This window comes from Gymnoscopelus braueri (assembly GCF_963280865.1).
Source record: "Gymnoscopelus braueri genome assembly, chromosome: 23".
Classification (NCBI taxonomy): Eukaryota; Metazoa; Chordata; class Actinopteri; order Myctophiformes; family Myctophidae; genus Gymnoscopelus; species Gymnoscopelus braueri.
The window spans coordinates 39,600,089-39,621,471 of NC_137625.1; the positions used below are offsets into that span (position 1 = coordinate 39,600,089).

General features: G+C 42.2%; 1 protein-coding gene across 1 annotated transcript; it reads left to right on the top strand.

Moving 5' to 3' along the window:
* The first annotated feature begins 3,692 nt into the window (after window positions 1-3,692).
* Window positions 3,693-21,258, top strand: LOC308079810 (serine/threonine-protein kinase/endoribonuclease IRE1-like). Its single transcript, XM_080421413.1, has 11 exons — window positions 3,693-3,795; window positions 5,597-5,950; window positions 7,181-7,309; window positions 12,213-12,239; window positions 15,230-15,253; window positions 16,278-16,859; window positions 17,330-17,520; window positions 17,603-17,823; window positions 17,987-18,110; window positions 18,412-18,500; window positions 19,315-21,258. Exons 1-11 carry the CDS (start codon window positions 3,708-3,710, stop codon window positions 19,466-19,468), a joined length of 1,983 nt encoding a protein of 660 aa, XP_080277539.1. The 5' UTR covers window positions 3,693-3,707; the 3' UTR covers window positions 19,469-21,258.
* Window positions 21,259-21,383: the final 125 nt, after the last annotated feature.

The following is a 21,383-nucleotide window of genomic DNA, read 5'->3' on the forward strand; positions in this document are numbered from 1 at the left end:
TGCTGAACAACTTTTGACCTCTGACTTTTGACCTCTGACCTTTAGATCTCCCACCATTTTGAATTATATGAAAAACAGTCATTGGCTCCTAACTTCTGCATTTTTTCACTTAGAAAAAATCCGCTCCCATAGTTATGTCGGCAGAGGTCCAAAGTTCATGTGTAAAATGTTTCGTGCAGATTACTCAAAAATCCCAGGATTGCAGTTTTATGAAAATTATTCATCTGCCCCTAACACATACATGCAAGACTCACATTTCTTTGAAACTTTGCAGTAATGTAGAGGGTCATTCCAAATATCACTGAAAACAATCTCATTCCAATTGGCCAAAGGGGGGCGCTATAGCATTTTTTTTTTAAATGCAAACTTTAAACAGGCAAAAGTCATGCCTCGTTTGGCCGAAAGTCGTGAAACTTGCTTACACTTGTGCCTTGACTCATGAGGAACACATCTATCGCTTGGACCAGTAAGCTCCGCCCTTAGATTGTCCGCAATTTTGAGCAGTTTGAAAAACACTTAAACCCAGGATTTTTCAGCTTTTTGCGTGAAATGGTATTATCTGTATGACCTCCGTTTTCACTAGATCAGGTCTGATCAAGCCTCACTTGGTGCAGATTTCATTTAAAGTGCATTGCAGACAACAAGACTGTATCAATGAATACATGTGCAATTGTTAAAGATATCATGAAATGCTTATTTGAGAGGGTATGTTTTTGCAATGTATGACATACTTCATTCTGAAAATAGCCGATCTACAATCTCAAAACTTTTCAGATAGCAACGTGTTTCTGAGCTTGTAGATCGGCTGCTTTCACTGGTTCACTTTTATCTTCAACAGACAACCTCAGCCTGGACAAAGCTATAGGAAGTGTTGCAGTCTGTCAATCCAAAGGTTGAGGGTTCGATTGCTGTTAATGGCAATAGGTTGAGATGTCCAATCAATCCATTCTGCTTCCATCTCTCTCTCTCTTCAATCTATTATGTTTCCATGTCCCTCTCTCTTCAATCTATTCCGTTTTCATGTCTCTCTCTTTTCAATCTATTCCGTTTCCATGTCTCTCTCTCTTCAATCTATTCCGTTTCCATGTCTGTCTGTCTGTCTCTCTCTCTCTCTCTCTCTCTCTCTCTCTCTCTCTCTCTCTCTCTTCTCTCTCTCTCTCTCTCTCTCTCTCTTCAATCTATTCCGTTTCCATGTCTCTCTCTCTCTCTCTCTCTTCAATCTATTCCGTTTCCATGTCTCTCTCTCTCTTCAATCTATTCCGTTTCCATGTCTCTCTCTCTCTCTCTCTTTCTCTTCAATCTATTCTCTCTCTCTCTCGCTCTCTCTCTTTCTCTTCAATCTATTCTCTCTCTCTCGCTCTCTCTCTTTCTCTTCAATCTATTCTCTCTCTCTCGCTCTCTCTCTATTCCGTCTCTCTCTCTCTCTCTCTCTCTCTCTCTCTCTCTCTCTCTCTCTCTCTCTCTCTCTCTCTCTCTCTCTCTCTCTATTCCGTCTCTCTCTCTCTCTCTCTCTCTCTCTCTCTCTCTCTCTCTCTATTCCGTCTCTCTCTCTCTCTCTCTCTCTCTCTCCCTCTCTCTCTCTCTCTCTATTCTGTCTCTCTCTCTCTCTCTCTCTCTCTCTCTCTCTCTCTCTCTCTCCGTCTCTCTCTCTCTCTCTCTCTCTCTCTCTCTCTCTCTCTCTCTCTCTCTCTCCCTCTCTCCATTCACTGGCCCCGTATTATTGCTGCTTGCAGCTAGATTTAAATTCTTATTTTTGCCTGATTTTACCGATTTTTTTATAAAAACATTAATTATAAAAAATAAAAAAATAAAATGTCCATTTCTTTTTTTTTGTGCAAAATAAACTGAGGGGGCACAATTTGAAACTGAGGCTGCCAGGCCCCCTCAGGCACCCCGTGGCGCCAGGCCTGCAACGGGCCTGAACATGAAGGCCTGTTGAGTGTGCTCATGTTATTGGTGCTTTTGATACTTCTAATGCACGTGACCTACATGCATTGTGTCTTCATGCTCTGTGGTTTTGACACGTACAGATCATGTTTATGTGTATTAAAATGTGTGTATTTTGTGTAAGCACTGGACCGCTGTACTTCTATTTTGAGTCTAATTGACAAAACATCATTGTCTATTATTGTTACTTTAGTTCATTAGTTTATTTGTAAGAGAAGTACAGAGAAACACTGACAGTGTGATGTTCTGTACACATAAGTATATACAGTAGATGAACACCTTGCACATCAATAGTTCTCTCTCTCTCTGTCTCTCTCTCAGCTGCAGCTGAGTGTGTGTGTGTGTGTGTGTGTGTGTGTGTGTGTGTGTGTGTGTGTGTGTGTGTGTGTGTGTGTGTTTGAATATGGTAGCCGAAACATAAGTGTTCACTTGTTCCTCATTCTGCTGGGGACCCCCTGGAACCCTCTCAAGGACACCTGGGGGTCCCCAGACCTCACTTTGAGAACCACTGATATTGATATAACCAGTGAGCTGTACTGTCATGGCATTTAACACGGTGTTGCCAGTTTTGTGAGAGAAATAAGCAACCAAATATACGAAAACAAGCCCAAAATAATAATTATTGTATAGGCCACATGAGCGCTTTAAACCTATATATACTGTATGCATCGGCTATTTGAATGTTTTTTTAATTAATTAATTAATTAATAAGGTAACAACGCATCGCGATGCGACGTGTTGTGATCTGGTAGATCTGCTATAAAAAAAAACATGAAATAAAATGTGGAATATTTGGAAGTTTTTTTTTAAACATTCTAACAACACAAATCTGGTAGGGGGGGGGGGGGGCGTAGGGACAAATACTAATTTTAATTTAGGGGGTCCACTGGTTTTAATAATGATTAAAACATTAGTAGGAAGCAAGCCGAAATAAGCAGCTACACTTTAGAAACAAGCCCAAACAAACGCTTATAATAAGCGGACATGGCAACGCTGATTTAACAAAGAAAATCTAGACTGGTATCAAGTGTCTGCTGGAGGTTCATCCGGTCTGGGTCTAAAGCGGATACGGAAACAGTTTTTGAATATGTGTGTGAGTTTAAATAACCGGATATGGAAGGCGGGCTCTAGACCGGATTACACTGGTTCAGTGGCCATGGTTCACATGACGCTCGTCTGTCACAAGCGTCATGGCGCAACTTGCTCCTGGTTTTTGAATTTTCTTCATTTACAACCTGTACATCTACTTTAACGTTCATATTTCAAATATAAAGTTTGGACCCCACGGTCTCATGGATCTAACAAGTTAAAACGCCTGGGTCTAAGTACCCGTATTTTCTGTATTGTTCAATTAAAAGCATTTTAATCTGATTGGTGGCCATTTTCTCAGAACTGTCTCAGTATGTTTTCAACTACGCGACCCTATCGGTGGGAGGTGTACTGCACGCTGATACATGATAACTCTATGAGAAAATGGCCGCCGATTGGATTAAAATGCTTTTTTATTGAACAATACTGAAAATACGGGTACTTAAACCCAGGCTTTTCAACTTGTTACATCAATGGCCGTGAGGTCAGACCTTTATATTTGAAATGTGAACGTTTATGTAGATGTCGGGTTGTAAAGGGAGACATTTCAAAAACCGGGAACAAGTTGCGCCATGACTGTCATGTTTCAGGGCTAAAAGTTCAGACGAATCCAGGATGAAATCGAAAGTATTAAAGTAAAAATCAAATCTAGCACAAAGCAGGAGGAAAACATGATGGCGGATCTGTCCTTCCAACTCAGTGTTTATTTCAACATTCTGCTGGTAATATGGACCAGCTGTTACAACACTTCTGTTACAGGTAAGGTTAAGTTATAATGTTACATAATAATACAACTTATAAGAGTTATTACAGTGTATAACGCATAGGGAGAGGTAGCTCTGGTCCAGAGTGTTAGTGAGTTCTCCACTGTCCTGTGAGGCTCCAACTGTAGTAAAAAATAAACTAAACTATTTCGTTATTCACCGAAACAACTAATGTTTTGTGTTGTTGAAAGTCTATTCTCCAGGGTGGAAAGTCTCTCATGGACATTATTGTATGTACTCCACTGCGCCCCCTACAGGTCTGCTCGATGGTAATTTATGTTGACCAAATCTGTAGGGGGCGCAGGTGAGTAAAATAAATAATATCCGTCTGGCGGACATATTTTATTTTCTGCCCAAAAAGTATATTATACAGAGACGGTGGGGTGCTGAGAGGCTTCCCACCCTGGAGAATAGACTTTCAACAACACAAAACAGCCTTTGTTTCAGTGAGTACTGAAGTAGTTTTGTTTATTTGTACTAAAGACGGAGCCCTCGCAGGGCAGTGGAATTCTCTGTCTATAGAGAAGTCACTAAGGCTCTGGACCAGGGCTAAGGGAGGGGCTGATAAAGTTTTGTAGAAAATAATGTGCAGACGTTTTCTTTTTGTTTAATTGATTGATTTGATTTGATTGAATACTTTATTAGACAGAAATGCAAACAGTACAGTCATAGGCCTACACTTGGTCTAAAAGGATAAAGTCATGAGGACTTATTTCCATTAAGGTCCTGTCACTGTGTATTCAATTCATAGAGACATTTAAAGACATACAATAATATAGAATACTACTGTATATCCTAGACATCATCATAGTAGCCTGAAGCCTAATAGTAGCAACATTATATAAGCCTACAACTGTAAGTATGTATATATATGTATATATTGTATATATATTGTGTGTGTGTGTGTGTGTGTGTGTGTGTGTGTGTGTGTGTGTGTGTGTGTGTGTGTGTGTGTGTGTGTGTGTGTGTGTGTGTGTGTGTGTGTGTGTGCGTGCGCGTGCGTGCGTGCGTGCGTGTGCGTATATATATATATATACACACAAATACACACACACACACACACACACACACACACACACACACACACACACACACACACACACACACACACACACACACACACACACACACACACACACACACACACACACACACACACACACACACACACATAACGTTTTGTGATGAAACATCTGAAATGAAAAATCTAAAATCCAAATCATTGTTTCATGTAAAGGTCCCATGCAATGAAGCTTTTATTTTTCCATCCTTACATGATAACAGAAGCTTTTACTCTGAAGAGACACCAGTCCTCCAAAGGTTGGCCGTAGCTTAGTGGGTCACTGGTTCACTTCCCTGCCCCGGTCTATGAGTCCATGAGGTCACTGGTTCACTTCCCTGCCCCGGTCTATGAGTCCATGAGGTCACTGGTTCACTTCCCTGCCCCGGTCTATGAGTCCATGAGGTCACTGGTTCACTTCCCTGCCCCGGTCTATGAGTCCATGAGCAAAACACTTAACCCCTTACTCTGTCTGTCTGTCTGTCTGTCTGTCTGTCTGTCTGTCTGAAGCTCTTATCCAGAGTGACTAACAACATCAGAGTAAACATGAACTCTAGTCATGTAACAACTAGACAGTATAGTAGAGTAAACATTGTTCTAAGAAAACAATGAAGCACTATATAGGCTACAAAGTAACTACCATAGCAGGTAGGTCGACTTATCTGTCAACAAGCAAACAGCTTCAAGATCAATGTCTGTACTAAAACGTTTTCTTTTTTTCTTCTTTTGTTGTAAGGACAACATCAGGTCATAGGGTCATCTCAGCCCGTGATGGCCAAAGTGGGAGATGATGTCATCCTTCCTTGTCACATTAAGCCATCTGTCAGCGCGGTCAGGATGACGGTGGAGTGGTCCAGACCTGACCTGAAGCCTGAGTATGTGTATCTTCTCCAAGATGGACATTATGGTACTACCGAACAGAACCCGTTGTACAAAGGGAGGACGTTCCTGTTTTCTGAGGAGCTTCCTCATGGTAACATCTCACTGAAGCTGACCGGGGTGACGCTCTCAGACAACGGGACGTACAAGTGTTTTGTTCCAACCCTGAAGAGCAGCAGCAGCAAGAGCAGTTTGATCCAGCTCCATGTTGGTAAGATTTACTGTTCAAAAACATGGAGGGAAAAACAACAAGGAAGAAAAGAGCAGGAAACATAGCTTTTATTAAATAGTTTTTGAGCAAGACTCTTCAAAATCCCATTGTACTAGATTTTCAAGCCGCTATACAGCCTTCAATCTAGTCCCATATTGTGCTGATCAGAGCAATGGTCACAGAGTTATGGCCATTTGAAGTGTTAAACACTGCTTTAAATGTTTTGGTGACTATTCTCATGCCAGACCCCTGAACAGTGTTTGTTACATGTTTGGTCCACAGTCGGTCCGCCCATCCACCCTCCCTCGAGGCAAATTTTATATAGAATGTATTTATGCATGTATGTACGTACGTACGTACGGAGGGACGGACGGAGACAGACAGACAGACAGACAGACAGACAGACAGACAGACAGACAGACAGACAGACAGACAGATTGCCCCATAATCTTAGTACAATATCCTGTAGTGTGTGCTGTAAGATTGACATACAGTACCATGCAGGACACAGGGCTGTTAATGGAGACCAGACAGGATGGATGGATGGATGGTTGGATGTACTGTGTAAGATACAGTGAAACTAGTGACACTATTGCTAGGAGGAAAAAAACAACAACATTGAAAAAACACCATCAACAAAGAATGACAGTATAATAATAATGATAATAATGATGATAATGATAATGATAATGATAATGATAATGATAATGATAATGATAATAATAATAAGCTTTATTTGTGTAGCATCTTTCAAAACAATGTTACAACTTGCTTCACAGAAGAATCAATATACATAATGTAGATAAATATACGATAAAACAGCAGCTTCATTAAAGTGTGTTTTCAGGAGAGATTTGAAAAAAGGCACAGACTCTGCTCCTCTGATCTCCTCCAGGGTGTTGGAGCTCTAACTGTAAAAGCCCTGATCTCCTTTTATTTTTATCCAGCACTTTGTAATGACCAGCAGAGCTTTGTCTGAGGATCTCAAGCTACAGGTCGGCTCATAAGGGACATAACACCCTATAGTATAAGGCCTATACAGTATCCTGCACTAAGCAGGAACAAATACATTAAACCTGTGAGCTTTGGGCCACGAGACAGTGACTCTAACCATTTTAACACCACTGATGATTTGATTGATTTGATTTGATTTGATTTGATTTGATTTGATTTGATTTGATTTGATTTGATTCATAATATATAGTTGTGTCATGACTCTCTGTCTTTCAGAGGATAAGAAGCCCAGAATGGAGGAGGAGAAAGGATCAATTGCAGGAGTGATTGCAGGGATTGTTATTCCAGTGATCATCTTGGTGGCAGCAATACTGGGATATTTCTACTGGAAAAAGAACAAAATTGGTAACTCTTGAACTGATTCATTGACTACTTTATTTTTCAAATGCATATTTGGTATATCCTCTAATATTATATAATTCTATTCTATTCTATTCTATTCTATTCTATTCTATTCTAGATATATGACGCAGCTACTGCTATTGCCCCCATAGTAGCCCAAATCACAAACCTATCCATCAGCCAGTGTCACGTCCCACAGGATTTCAAGTTGGCAAGAGTAATCCCTCTGCATAAAAAAGGAAGCAAATTAGAACCTGGAAACTATAGGCCTGTTTCCATCCTTTGTTCCATCTCAAAGGTTGTAGAGCGATTAATTCAAGAACAAATCAACAGCTACCTCAGCGAGCATAAACTGTTGTTTGAATTCCAATCGGGCTTCAGAACCTCCCATTCCACTGACACATGCCTACTGTATCTGACCGACTACATCAAACGTGAGGTAGACGCGGGCAAATACTGCGGCATGGTCATGTTGGACCTCCAAAAAGCGTTCGACACTGTAAACCACTCAATTTTACTTGATAAGCTGAGGGCGATTGGTTTTGACTGCACATCACTAAACTGGATGAGATCTTACCTGGAGGGAAGAGAACAAGTGGTTGACATCAACGGAACCATGTCCTCATCCCTTCCGGTGAGCTGTGGGGTTCCTCAGGGCAGCATTCTAGGGCCGTTACTGTTTCTTCGATACATTAACGACATGAGTGCTGCCTGTAACTGCAAATTGTTCCTGTTCGCTGATGACTCGGCACTCCTGATCTCGGGAGAGGACAAGTTGCAAGTTGAGGAGGCGCTCAGCTCCGTACTCTCAAAAATCCGTACTTGGCTTACCGATAACAAACTGTCACTACACCTTGGGAAAACTGAATCCATTCTCTTTGGGACCAAACATTCCCTCAGACAGATGGATGTAAATGATTTCAAGGTCAAAGTCGATGACACAATTATCTCTAGCAAAGAAGAGATTACCTATTTGGGTTGTGTTCTTGACAAATACCTGACAGGTGAAAGCATGGCTACAAAGGTGGTCAAAAGAGTAAACCAGAGAACCAAATTTATGGGCAGAGTTTCCTCTTTTGTCAACCCTCAGGCCCTCAGGACCCTCTCTGGGGCCCTGATTCAACCACTTTTTGACTATGCTTGCACCTCCTGGTACTCCAACACCTCAGTGTCACTGAAGACTAAGCTTCAAACCTCCCAAAACAAACTGATTCGGCTACTCCTCGGATTGGGGCCCATGACCCACCTTTCTCCCACCCATTTTGCCAGCCTAGGCTGGCTCAGGGTGGAAGACAGGGTTAAACAACTAAAAATGGGACTGGCCTTCAAAATTGTAAATGCAAATTTGCCCGATATGCCCCCTATTCCCGCATATCTGAGTAAATACCTCCAAAAGGTTAGCGACACCCACAGTCACAATACCAGAGGGAGCGTTAACAACAATTTGGTACCACCCACCCATAAAACAAACATGGGCAAATTCTCCTTCTACAGCACTGCCACCCAGGATTGGAATAGTCTAACTCCATCCCTCAAAAAATGCAGTTCGCTGGGCTCATTTAAAAGAGCCTTAAAAAAATCACCTTTCAGGAGGCCAAAGGAGGAGGTAGTACCATTTTCCCGTTAGACAGCAGACCCTCCCCCCCCCCCCTGTTCTTGTAGATATATATTTTTTTCCCCTCTTTTTTTTTTTTTGTTGTACATAGTGTTATATTTTTGTAATGATATTTGAACTGTGCGTGGTGCCACTATATATGCCTATGAACTGAATACCAAGGCCCTCATTGGAAACAAGTCCGCAAGGACTTTTATGAACGGACCTGTTAGACAAAGTATTTTAAATGTAACTGTGCTGTTTTACATTTTTTGCCTTTTTCTCATGTCCTCTCTGTCACCTGCATGTCCTCTCTGTCACCTGTATGTCCTCTCTGTCACCTGTATGTCCTCTCTGTCACCTACTGTACATGTCCTCTCTGTCACCTGCATGTCCTCTTTGTCACCTGCATGTCCTCTCTGTCACCTGCATGTCCTCTGTCACCTGCATGTCCTCTCTGGCACCTGTATGTCCTCTCTGTCACCTTCATGTCCTCTCTGTCACCTGCATGTCCTCTCTGTCACCTGCATGTCCTCTCTGTCACCTGCATGTCCTCTCTGTCACCTGTATGTCCTCTCTGTCACCTTCATGTCCTCTCTGTCACCTGCATGTCCTCTGTCACCTGCATGTCCTCTCTGTCACCTGCATGTCCTCTCTGTCACCTGTATGTCCTCTCTGTCACCTTCATGTCCTCTCTGTCACCTGCATGTCCTCTCTGTCACCTGTATGTCCTCTCTCTCACCTGCATGTCCTCTCTCTCACCTGCATGTCCTCTCTGTCACCTGCGTGTCCTCTCTGTCACCTGCATGTCCTCTTTGTCACCTGCATGTCCTCTTTGTCACCTGCATGTCCTCTCTGGCACCTGTATGTCCTCTCTGTCACCTGCATGTCCTCTCTGTCACCTGCATGTCCTCTCTGTCACCTACATGTCTTCTCTGTCACCTGCATGTCCTCTCTGTCACCTGCATGTCCTCTCTGTCACCTACATGTCTTCTCTGTCACCTGTATGTCCTCTCTGTCACCTGCATGTCCTCTCTGTCACCTGTATGTCCTCTCTGTCACCTACAGTACATGTCCTCTCTGTCACCTGTATGTCCTGGTCACCTGCGTGTCCTCTCTGTCACCTGTATGTCCTCTCTGTCACCTGCCTGTCCTCTCTGTCACCTGTATGTCCTCTCTGTCACTTGCATGTCCTCTCTGTCACCTGCATGTCCTCTCTGTCACCTGTATGTCCTCTCTGTCACCTGTATGTCCTCTCTGTCACCTACTGTACATGTCCTCTCTGTCACCTGCATGTCCTCTTTGTCACCTGCATGTCCTCTCTGTCACCTGCATGTCCTCTGTCACCTGCATGTCCTCTCTGGCACCTGTATGTCCTCTCTGTCACCTTCATGTCCTCTCTGTCACCTGCATGTCCTCTCTGTCACCTGCATGTCCTCTCTGTCACCTGCATGTCCTCTCTGTCACCTGTATGTCCTCTCTGTCACCTTCATGTCCTCTCTGTCACCTGCATGTCCTCTGTCACCTGCATGTCCTCTCTGTCACCTGTATGTCCTCTCTGTCACCTTCATGTCCTCTCTGTCACCTGCATGTCCTCTCTGTCACCTGTATGTCCTCTCTCTCACCTGCATGTCCTCTCTCTCACCTGCATGTCCTCTCTGTCACCTGCGTGTCCTCTCTGTCACCTGCGTGTCCTCTCTGTCACCTGCATGTCCTCTCTGTCACCTGCATGTCCTCTCTGTCACCTGCATGTCCTCTCTGTCACCTGTATGTCCTCTCTGTCACCTGCATGTCCTCTCTGTCACCTGCATGTCCTCTCTGTCACCTGCATGTCCTCTCTGTCACCTGCATGTCCTCTGTCACCTGTATGTCCTCTCTGTCACCTGCATGTCCTCTCTGTCAGCTGTATGTCCTCTCTGTCACCTGCATGTCCTCTCTGTCACCTGCATGTCCTCTCTGTCACCTGCGTGTCCTCTCTGTCACCTACATGTCCTCTCTGTCACCTGTATGTCCTCTCTGTCACCTGCATGTCGTCTCTGTCACCTGTATGTCCTCTCTGTCACCTGCATGTCCTCTCTGTCACCTGTATGTCCTCTCTGTCACCTGCATGTCCTCTCTGTCACCTGCATGTCCTCTCTGTCACCTGCATGTCCTCTCTGTCACCTGCATGTCCTCTGTCACCTGTATGTCCTCTCTGTCACCTGCATGTCCTCTCTGTCAGCTGTATGTCCTCTCTGTCACCTGCATGTCCTCTCTGTCACCTGCATGTCCTCTCTGTCACCTGCATGTCCTCTCTGTCACCTGCATGTCCTCTCTGTCACCTGTATGTCCTCTCTGTCACCTGCATGTCGTCTCTGTCACCTGTATGTCCTCTCTGTCACCTGCATGTCCTCTCTGTCACCTGTATGTCCTCTCTGTCACCTGTATGTCCTCTCTGTCACCTGCATGTCCTCTCTGTCACCTGCATGTCCTCTCTGTCACCTGCATGTCCTCTCTGTCACCTGCATGTCCTTTCTGTCACCTGCATGTCCTCTCTGTCACAGCCATGTCCTCTCTGTCACAGTCATGTCCTCTCTGTCACCTGCATGTCCTCTCTGTCACCTGCATGTCCTCTCTGTCACCTGTATGTCCTCTCTCACCTGCATGTCCTCTCTGTCACCTGTATGTCCTCTCTGTCACCTGTATGTCCTCTCTGTCACCTGTATGTCCTCACTGTCACCTATATGTCCTCTCTGTCACCTGTATGTCCTCTCTGTCACCTGTATGTCCTCTCTGTCACCTGTATGTCCTCTCTCACCTGCATGTCCTCTCTGTCACCTGCATGTCCTCTCTGTCACCTGCATGTCCTCTCTGTCACCTGTATGTCCTCTCTCACCTGCATGTCCTCTCTCTCTGTCACCTGTATGTCCTCTCTGTCACCTGTATGTCCTCTCTGTCACCTGTATGTCCTCACTGTCACCTATATGTCCTCTCTGTCACCTGTATGTCCTCTCTGTCACCTGTATGTCCTCTATCACCTGCATGTCCTCTCTGTCACCTGTATGTCCTCTCTGTCACCTGCATGTCCTCTCTCACTGCATCCATAAACCTCCTCTTTGGCCTTCCTCTTCTCCTCTTGTCTGGCAGTTCCATTTTCGACATCTTTCTTCCAATGTACCTCTCATCCCTCCTCTGCACACTTCCTATGATGATAATAATATGATAACAATAATAGGATCTTCATAACAATATGAAGATCAGAATTGTCAAATCACAACAATGATTAGTGTCTCCACACTAACCTCTCACTGTCACATATCAATTTTTTTACAGAACAAGTCAAAGTCATAAGTGAACCAGGTAGGTTTGTATGTGTGTGTGTGTGTGTGTGTGTGTGTGTGTGTGTGTGTGTGTGTGTGTGTGTGTGTGTGTGTGTGTGTGTGTGTGTGTGTGTGTGTGTGTGTGTGTGTGTGTGTGTGTGTGTGTGTGTGTGTGTGTGTGGAGAGACATTTCCCTCTTACCTACCATCTATAAGGTGTTTATGAAGTGCATTCTTGCCCGAATCCTCCCGTGGCTTGTGGATGAAAACATCTTATCTCCCAAGCAAAAGGCCTACATCAATCGGCAAGGCATGAATGAACATGTGTTTTGTCTCAAAACAGGAATTGACGATTTCAAGCATGGGTCTAGTGAATACTTTTCAGTTTTTCTGGACTTCCGTGATGCATTTGGCACTTTAGCACATAATGTCATGATAACAGCTCTTGAGGAATTCCATCTACCCCAAGTTTATGTTGACATTGTTAAAGATGTGTACACTGGTTCATTCACTCAGGTCATCTGTGGTAAACAGCTCACAGACCCCATCCCTCTCCAAGTAGGTGTTAAGACTGGCTGTCCATGGAGCGCTGTTAATTTTGTGTTAGCACTTAACCAATGGTTAAAATGGCTCTGTATGTGTGCCCCCGCCAATATAATTTCCCCTAACCCTGTTCAGGGGTATGCAGACGATGTCCAGTTAGCCTCTCATCATGGGGCTGTAATAAAGAACATGCTCTCCAAAACCGATTCCTTTTTGGAATGGTCAGGATTAGAGGTAAAATAATCCAAATGTGCAGTTTTATATGAAAGACGGAGCGGAGGAAATCGCTGGTACCACTCTAAAACAGATACACCAACTGATTTCACAATTTGCAATAAACCCCTTATAAGTCTATTCACGTCACGAGACTTACACATATTTGGGCCACAAGTTTAATGTGGCAGGCGAGTGGGGCGATCAGGTCGAGGTAATCATTGCTGAGTACTCCAGCAGACTCGACTTAGTCCACACATCGCCTCTGCCTCTAATCATGAAACTGGAGGCAGTCAGAATAATAGCATTGACCAAGGTACAACATCTTTTCTCCAATGTACATGTTCCACGAAAATCACTACGTGATTTGACTGACAAAACTGTGCACTTAGTGAGACAATGGACTGGTCTTAACACACACACAACACGTGACATTATATTTCACAGTAAACGTGAGTTTGGTTTGGGTGTTCCCAATTTTGAATATATATATTGCTACGAGGCTCTCCCACTTGTTAAATATGCTGAACAATGATGACCAGTATGTGAGAGAGCTTGCACGTTCATCTCTATTTCTGGACCTAAAAAGACGTAAGGTCCCCCTGGCATGTGGCTCGGATCCTTGCTTCCTAGGCTTCAGGAGGAAACCTAGTGGAAAGCTAGACAGTCGCTCTCCCGGCTTCGGTGTGTGGTCAGACTGGCCGGACTTAAAGGGATATTTCACTTTCAAATAAAATAAACATTAAAAATAAATATTTTAAAAAAATGAAAGAAGTTATGGCAAAATCACGGCCCCCTCACACATTAGTAGGACACTCTAATGCGTGAGGGGGCCGTGATTTTTCCATTACTTTTTTCATTTATTTTTAATATATTTTTTAAATGTTTATTTTATTTGAAAGTGGAGTATCCCTTAAAGTTTAAACGATCTGTGCTGTTGGGCTGATGTTACCTTGAAGTGGGTAGGGTCTAACTCAGAGGCGATGGCTGTCTCGGAGGACTTTATATCTGACCCCAGTATCTCTGTCAGAGCATCTATGACTGTGTGTGGAACAGAACACCAACTCCCACTGACTAATGCCCGAGGTCGCCTCTTATGGGCACAACAGCAAAGGCAGCGGCAGCATTGGACTGAACTGAGGTTGCAAGGGAAGACTGCATGTCTCCCCGCTGCGGACCATTCTGTCTCGCACTCTGTGCTAAAAAATGTTGCTTATTATCTTTACTCTGAAAAGCGAGGTTGCAGGTTTTACCATCTAAACTTAACCTCTCCATCTGGTTTCCAGGCAACCATGCTCCTCACTGTATACATCATGGTCATGAACAAATAGCTGAAACCATGTCCCACATCTTAAATGGGTGCCATGTATACAGGGGACTCTACATAAGTAGGCATGACAGAATAGTGGATTTGATATCTAAAGATATCACTTCTATTTTCAGGTCCTCCATCATGCTGTATAAGCATTCTACTGTGAAGCCGAGCATGTTTAACCTGTGTAACGATGATTCTGTGTTCTCTAACATTTCAGCTAACACCCCTGATGTCATTGTTGTTAGGGAGGTGTTCATTCTCGAGGTCGGCTGTACTTTTGATTACAGCTTAGAGGAAGCCTTCCTAACCAAAGTGCTAAAATATCATCAGCTAGAGCAGACCATCTCTCAGCTAGGCTACAGATGTAAACTTTTGGTTTTTATCTTTGGTAGTCTAGGGCACGTGCACAAGTTGGTTGTAAGGGGCCTGCAAATGGCCGGCCTCTCCAAAAGGAGGGCTAAACAATTAGCAAGGTACTGCTCAATATCAGCTATTATAGGAAGCCCCTCAATTTGGAGGAGGCGTTGCTTCCTTTACCCATGATTGTTGTCCGCTGTGTTCGACAAGTATGCCATCTTTTGTTTTGTATGTAACGTTGCTCTGCTTTACATAAACTCTGCTTTGTAACTAACTGTTTTCCCTTCATCTGACTGCACTGGCAGTGTTTATGTCCTTTGTGTACATCCTGTACTTCTTATTATGTGGACATAAATAAATATTTCAAATGTGTGTGTGTATATATGTATGTATCCATTGTATGTTGTATGTTGTATGTATTGTATGTATATGTTGTATGTTGTATGTATTGTATAATGTTATATACATGTATCCATGTATATAACATTTGACTGTCTTTGTAAGTGTGTACGTTCTACACACAAGTACAGCTGATAATATACACTACAGTAATCTACAGCAAGTACAGTTGATAATATAATCCAATATTTCATATTGTTTCAGCTGAAGAACAGATCACCCTGCAGGGTGAGAAACTATAACTTCAATATTATGTATTATATTGATCAAATATTTGTTCATGCAGGAAATTTAGTTATTGTGTTTGTCAGAGTTAACATTATGTAACAACTGTTCATGGTTTAAGGTTATTTATTTGTACCTAAATGTGTATTATTGCATAATGGAAATAGAGCAATAATAGAAGTGCTGACGTCACTCCCACTAGCCCTGGGTCATGATGTTATTTTGTGTATTGGAATCTCCATTAGGCAAATGTCCAAAAATAAACAAACCACCCGCCGATCTGGTCAGATCTATGTCGTTTGTTTATGATATTGAGTTACGTTTAATAACATCTGTGTTTGGAGGAGAGAAAAAAAGGTGATCCAAGATTCTCCCTATGGGAAATCAAATACAAAAAATAATGTTGTGACCCAGAGTGACAGCGCCCTCTAGCGGCAGTGATGTCAGACGTTGGTGTTCTATACAGACTCCAGACATTAGAAACAAAACAAAGACGTTAAAACATCCTAAAAGGAAGGTCTTTTACACACATATCACTCACCTACCTGTAGCTTAGACTGATTTTGTCCTTCTAATACGTGAGGAGACGTATACTATACGTAAATACTTTTTCATTTTTTTAAAATATTTTTTTGGGGAAATGAAAAAATCTGAATACAATACAGAAAATGTTTTAAAATAAATGAAAAAAGTAATCTAAAAAACTCAGGTATTAGGAGGGCAATATGAGTCACCAGAACCAAGGACGGGTGTTTTTGATGAATCTAACATGTTAAAAATGGACTTTGAAGTTACAATGGGTTTGTAAAGGAAGGGGGCGTGTCTGATAAAATGAATATCAAATGTCTAAATACTGAATCAAGCAACTTAAAAACTGTCTGGGGGGTTCACAAAAGTCTGAGTAGACAATAAAATGACCCCAAAAAAATGTGTGTGTGTGTGTGTGTGTGTGTGTGTGTGTGTGTGTGTGTGTGTGTGTGTGTGTGTGTGTGTGTGTGTGTGTGTGTGTGTGTGTGTTCCATGACAGACCCATCAAAATCCAATGATAACACTAACATGAGAGACATAGGAGAAGAGGAGGCGCAGAGAGATGACATCATTCCTATTACATCACCAAAACCACGGAATTGGACTCCAGTCAGTAAAAGATGGAGGCAAAAGTTAGAGAAGCTTGCAAACATTGATGACTGTAAAGTTACCAAAGTTGGGAGTCTTGTGTTTGTGGCAGATAAAGAATTCTGCATCGCAGTGGGAGGTGATGGGATTGAGGTCTTCTTGGGATTAACAGATGACGGCACTGAAGTCGCAATCAAGAGAATGTCTAGAATCAACTACCAAGTGCTGAAGAATGAAGAAAAGGTTTTACTTCTACCAAAGCTTGACGATCCTTCAATTGTACGATATGTTGACTCTGCAGAGGATAAGAACTTTGGTTACCTTGCTCTTCAGTTGTGTGAATGCTCTCTGGTAGAATTCATCACTAAACACAACCCTTTGGAACTGGAGAGGAAACAACTTGCACATCAGGTTCTCCAGAGCTTAAGTGTTCTTCATGGTCAGAATCCAGCAATTCTCCACCGGGATATCAAGCCCCAGAATGTCTTCATTGGTAAGCTAGGGAGACACAGCCTTCTCAGTATATAGCAGCTATAACAGCCAACTTCTTGTTTTGGCCTATCACTCTTGAATCATAGGTCGTACAATCAAAATAGTTTTGGATCATGACGTGCCTCCATAGAGGCCCCGGCCAATTGTGCTGGACTAGATTTTCCACAAAACAATTTTTTTGCTTCTACAAATTGTGTCCAAAACGTACACAAATCGTATTAAATCGTACATATTATCTCTGGAGTCACGTGATCAAGATGTATCAGTGACATTTAGCAGATTCATTACAACTGCCTGTGACTGCCTTCAAAATGTTGCTTAGTGGGGATCTTTTCTCTTCTAGTTATTATTATTAAGCTAAAAAAGAAGAAAACAAGCACATGACATCTGAAATATCAGCAACATTATGCTGAATGTATTTGTTCAATCTAAAACTCTTGCTTTTATTGATCTACCCAATTTGCTTTGCAGATATTCAAAACAAGGCAAGATTGGCAGATTTCGGAAAAAGCCGACAATTACAGAAAGGACAAACAACCCATTGCACAAGCAGTGCAGGAACAGCATGCTGGAGGGCAAAGGAGACTTTGAAGGGCGATGCTCCGGAAGACATTGCTCAGGACGATGCTGACATCCCATATAAAAGAAGCACTGACATCCAGGTTGTTTTTTATTCTGTGTGAGAATAATTTAATTAATGACAACATAATATTTTTCTTACAAATTTTCATGCTCATTCTTAAGGTGGCTGGGATGTTGTTATATTACATCCTGTCTGGAGGACGCCATCCATTTGGTACTGGCGCTAGATGTGAAAACAACATTCTGGATGGAAACTACAACCTGGACCATGTTCAGGATGTGGTTGCCAAGGATCTCATCGAGAGGATGATCAATGAAGAGCCAAAGAAAAGACTTACAGTGGAGGAATGCTTGTCTCATCCCTTCTTTTGGTCAAAAGAGAGGTATGATAAAATAAAAAACTGTCAAACATTTTCCATTCCATGTTATTCACTCATTCTCTGATATCTAAATATTATTTGAGCTAATCTCAATCGGTTTTAACCAATGTTAAGGTACTTATATTCTAGCCATCATTATGTATTTATTCATTCATTTATTTTCTAGGAGAGTTGAGTACTTGGAAAGGATTGGAAAGGAGGTTGACAACTGTCCAGATGATGACAAGGACCTCATCACTGTACTGGACCAGTACGCTGAGCAGGGACAGTTCAACACATGGAAACACAAGGTGACTTTATTACTAATAGTGTGAGAATGTCTTAACCACAATTGCCCTTTCACCTTTATTTATTTTTCTGTTCTGTATTTTATTCCTTCTATTCTTCATTTCTCTCACTGGCCACATGACCCAAACAAATAATTTATCCCGTTACCGTGTCCTAAAGAAAGTTGGGAACTTTTTCATGTTTCCATACATCAGCCGTAACATGATATAGTTGAATGTTGAAAATGGGTGGTGTTCCCCTTTAAGGCTCACATCGTCTTTCTGTTTCCCAGTTCATTGATCTTTAATTTATATGTTTGTCCAGTTCCCATCTGAGTTGCTTAAGAAGATGGAGTCCTGCCCTGAGAACTCATTTGGACTGCTGCGCTTCATTCACAACCTCCATGAGCACTAGTAAGTTGAATTAGACTTAAAAACGACAAACAGAAGTCACAGCTTTATTGTATAATGTATTGTGTGTATGTATATATATATTTATATATACTATATACTATATATGTATATATATATATATATATATATATATATATATACTATATACTATATATGTATATATATATATATATATATATATATATATATATATATATATGTATATATATATATATGTATATATATATATATATACGCACGCACGCACGCGCCGCGCGCGTGTGTGTGTGTGTGTGCAGGGCCGCACCAAGGGTAGTGCGAACGGTGCGGCCGCACAGGGCCCCGCGCTTGGGGGAGCCCCGCAAAAAAACCCCGCAAAAAAACGAACAGATTCACGTTTAGTAAGAGTTATACCGAGAAATAACCGGGGATGGGGGCGCGCACAGCGCGCTGCGCGCGCACGCAACTTCGCACAGGGCCCCGCATTTCTCCCAGACGGCTCTGTGTGTGTGTGTGTGTGTGTGTGTGTGTGTGTGTGTGTGTGTGTGTGTATGCTCTTTACCATTGGTACATTGATTCGCACGTACAGTAAAATATGAATGTATCAAAGAAATCAACCCAATGGGCCACAGGTTGTGGTTCACACAACCCATTATCAGAGTGTTGCTATATTTATACATGTTTACATCATACAGTAATATGGTGTTCTCCTAGAATGAACAGAACAGTACAGGACATTGAACAACTAGGGCCTCCTATTATTCTCATTAGAATCTCATAGACGTTACTTTATGTGATGGAAACTGACAAACTGAGTTTGTTTTTTATATTACAGTACGAAAGATGATAGTACTGGTGTTGACCTGATGGAGATGTTTCCTGCTCTGTTCGGGTGTGTTTACCAGTTTGCCCAGGAGCAACGCTGGAACTCAAGGATTTCCCTGAAGGACATGTTCAAAACACAAGATGTCTTCACCAGTTCTGTATGAAAGTCCACAAACCTCCTCTCTCTGTCTCGCTGCGTTGCCATCATCAGGTGATTTAAACATGTAGGCTTCATGAGGTGATTTACAGTTTTTCACAATTGTTAACACACGTTTCTCAAAACAATAACGGCTTTCTCAAAACTGCACACACAAAACTGAAAACCTCACACACAAAATGCTAAACCCTACACTCCCTTCGCAACATGACTCTTTGCCATCAAATCTCTTAACTGTTCACAAAATGGAACTCGTGTTTTCATTTGGTACACACAGCCACATTTTCAAATGACACACACATATCATTCATTATAGTACACACAACTAAGCATGTGCTGCACACTACCAAGCATTTACAGCACACTGCAGGGCAAAATCTAAAACACAATCATATACATGGAACACACCATATGAATGACAATGACTCTGGAGAATGAGCCATTTCTCCTTTTGTAAAATGACTCAGTGTAGGCCTACTTCTTTCATAGTCAAACATAAAACAAAATACAAATATGCAGCCAAAAATGTTTTATTTCTCTACATGATTTAGGCATCATGCCTCCGGTTCATGTCTGGCCAGAGGGCCTCATCCACATCATAGGCAATGTTCTCCTTGTCCAAGCAGCGTTGGAAGAAACGCCTCGAGTGGCGCATGAAGCCCTGACAGACCTCAACAGTGACTAGGGCTGCAATCGATTTTCACGATTTTTGTATAATTTTTCGATTTTGAATTGGAAAAAACATATTTTACTAATCGAGAATCGTTTGTTTTGAAAAAATCGGAAAAGAATCTGAATCGTGACCCCAAGAATCGGAATCGAATCCAATCGTGAGATAGCAGAAGATTCACACCCTAACAGTGACGTCGCCACAAGCCTCCTCCATGGCCTGGAGCAGTGGGACCCGGCTCTGTGGGTTCCGTTCATTTACCTTCCACCTCCAAGCTCAAAAGAACTCCTCAATGGGATTCAGGAAAGGAGAATAAGGTCGAAGGTACAGAACGGAAAAATGTGGGTGGTCCTGGAACCACTCACGCACTGGAGCAGCCCGGTGGTGCAAATTGCTCACCAGACCTGAATGTTTAGAGATTTGACTATTTGTGTGTTGTAGGTTGATGCTTTGAGATTTTACGTGAGAAGTGTGTGCAACAACTGAACATTGTGTGTAGTGTTTGGACAACAAGGTGTGTTGTAGATTGTTGCTTTGAGATTTTACGTGTGTGTAGTGTTTTGACAACAAGGTGATAATGTAATTGACATCAGAGTGTAAAGATGGAAAGTCAGAGTCTAATGCAGATAAGGGAGTGTGAAGTAGTGCCAAATTGGGTGGATTATTACATGAAGTTAAGGTTGTGAAAATTGTGCCGAATTTTTGCTTTTTGTGTGTTAACAATTGTGAAAAACTGTAAAACATGTAAAACGTGTTGGCTTCATCAGGTGATTTAAACATGTAAAACGTCTTCCCAACGTTTTTTGTGGGCGGAGTTGAAATCATCACTTGATCATGCACTGAGCTGATACTGTAACATACTCCAATTATAACTGCTACTGCTCTGTCATTGGACCATGATTTCAGCTCCGCCCCTATTAATACCTCTGTACGCTTTTAACATCTTTGTTTTCAATGAGCATAAGCTTCATATCAACCCAATTTTATTCTCTGCATTACTATGATGTCACCAGGCTAAAACTGTCAGTCCACAAGCGTGTGAGCTTGTAGATCGACAATTTTTTGCCAGGCACTGTGTCGTAACAATAGCATCTATAGTTTAATGTTAAAACTGATCGTATGCATGATTACAGTTCTTATATCATTTTATAATAAAGTTTGAAATGTTACTTTGATTGATTGATTACTGTATTAGTCATAAATGTAAATAGCAGGTGGTACAGTCAGACATTAAGGCTAAAAGGAGAACACA

What these genes read in the sequence shown, in the direction of transcription:
- LOC308079810 (XM_080421413.1), top strand. Translation starts at nt 3,708, where the DNA reads ATGATGGCGGATCTGTCCTTCCAACTCAGTGTTTATTTCAACATTCTG. An exon ending in CTGGAAAAAGAACAAAATTG is followed by an intron (nt 7,310 to 12,212) that starts GTAACTCTTGAA and finishes ATTTTTTTACAG; the next exon opens with AACAAGTCAAAGTCATAAGT. An exon ending in CAAAGTCATAAGTGAACCAG is followed by an intron (nt 12,240 to 15,229) that starts GTAGGTTTGTAT and finishes ATATTGTTTCAG; the next exon opens with CTGAAGAACAGATCACCCTG.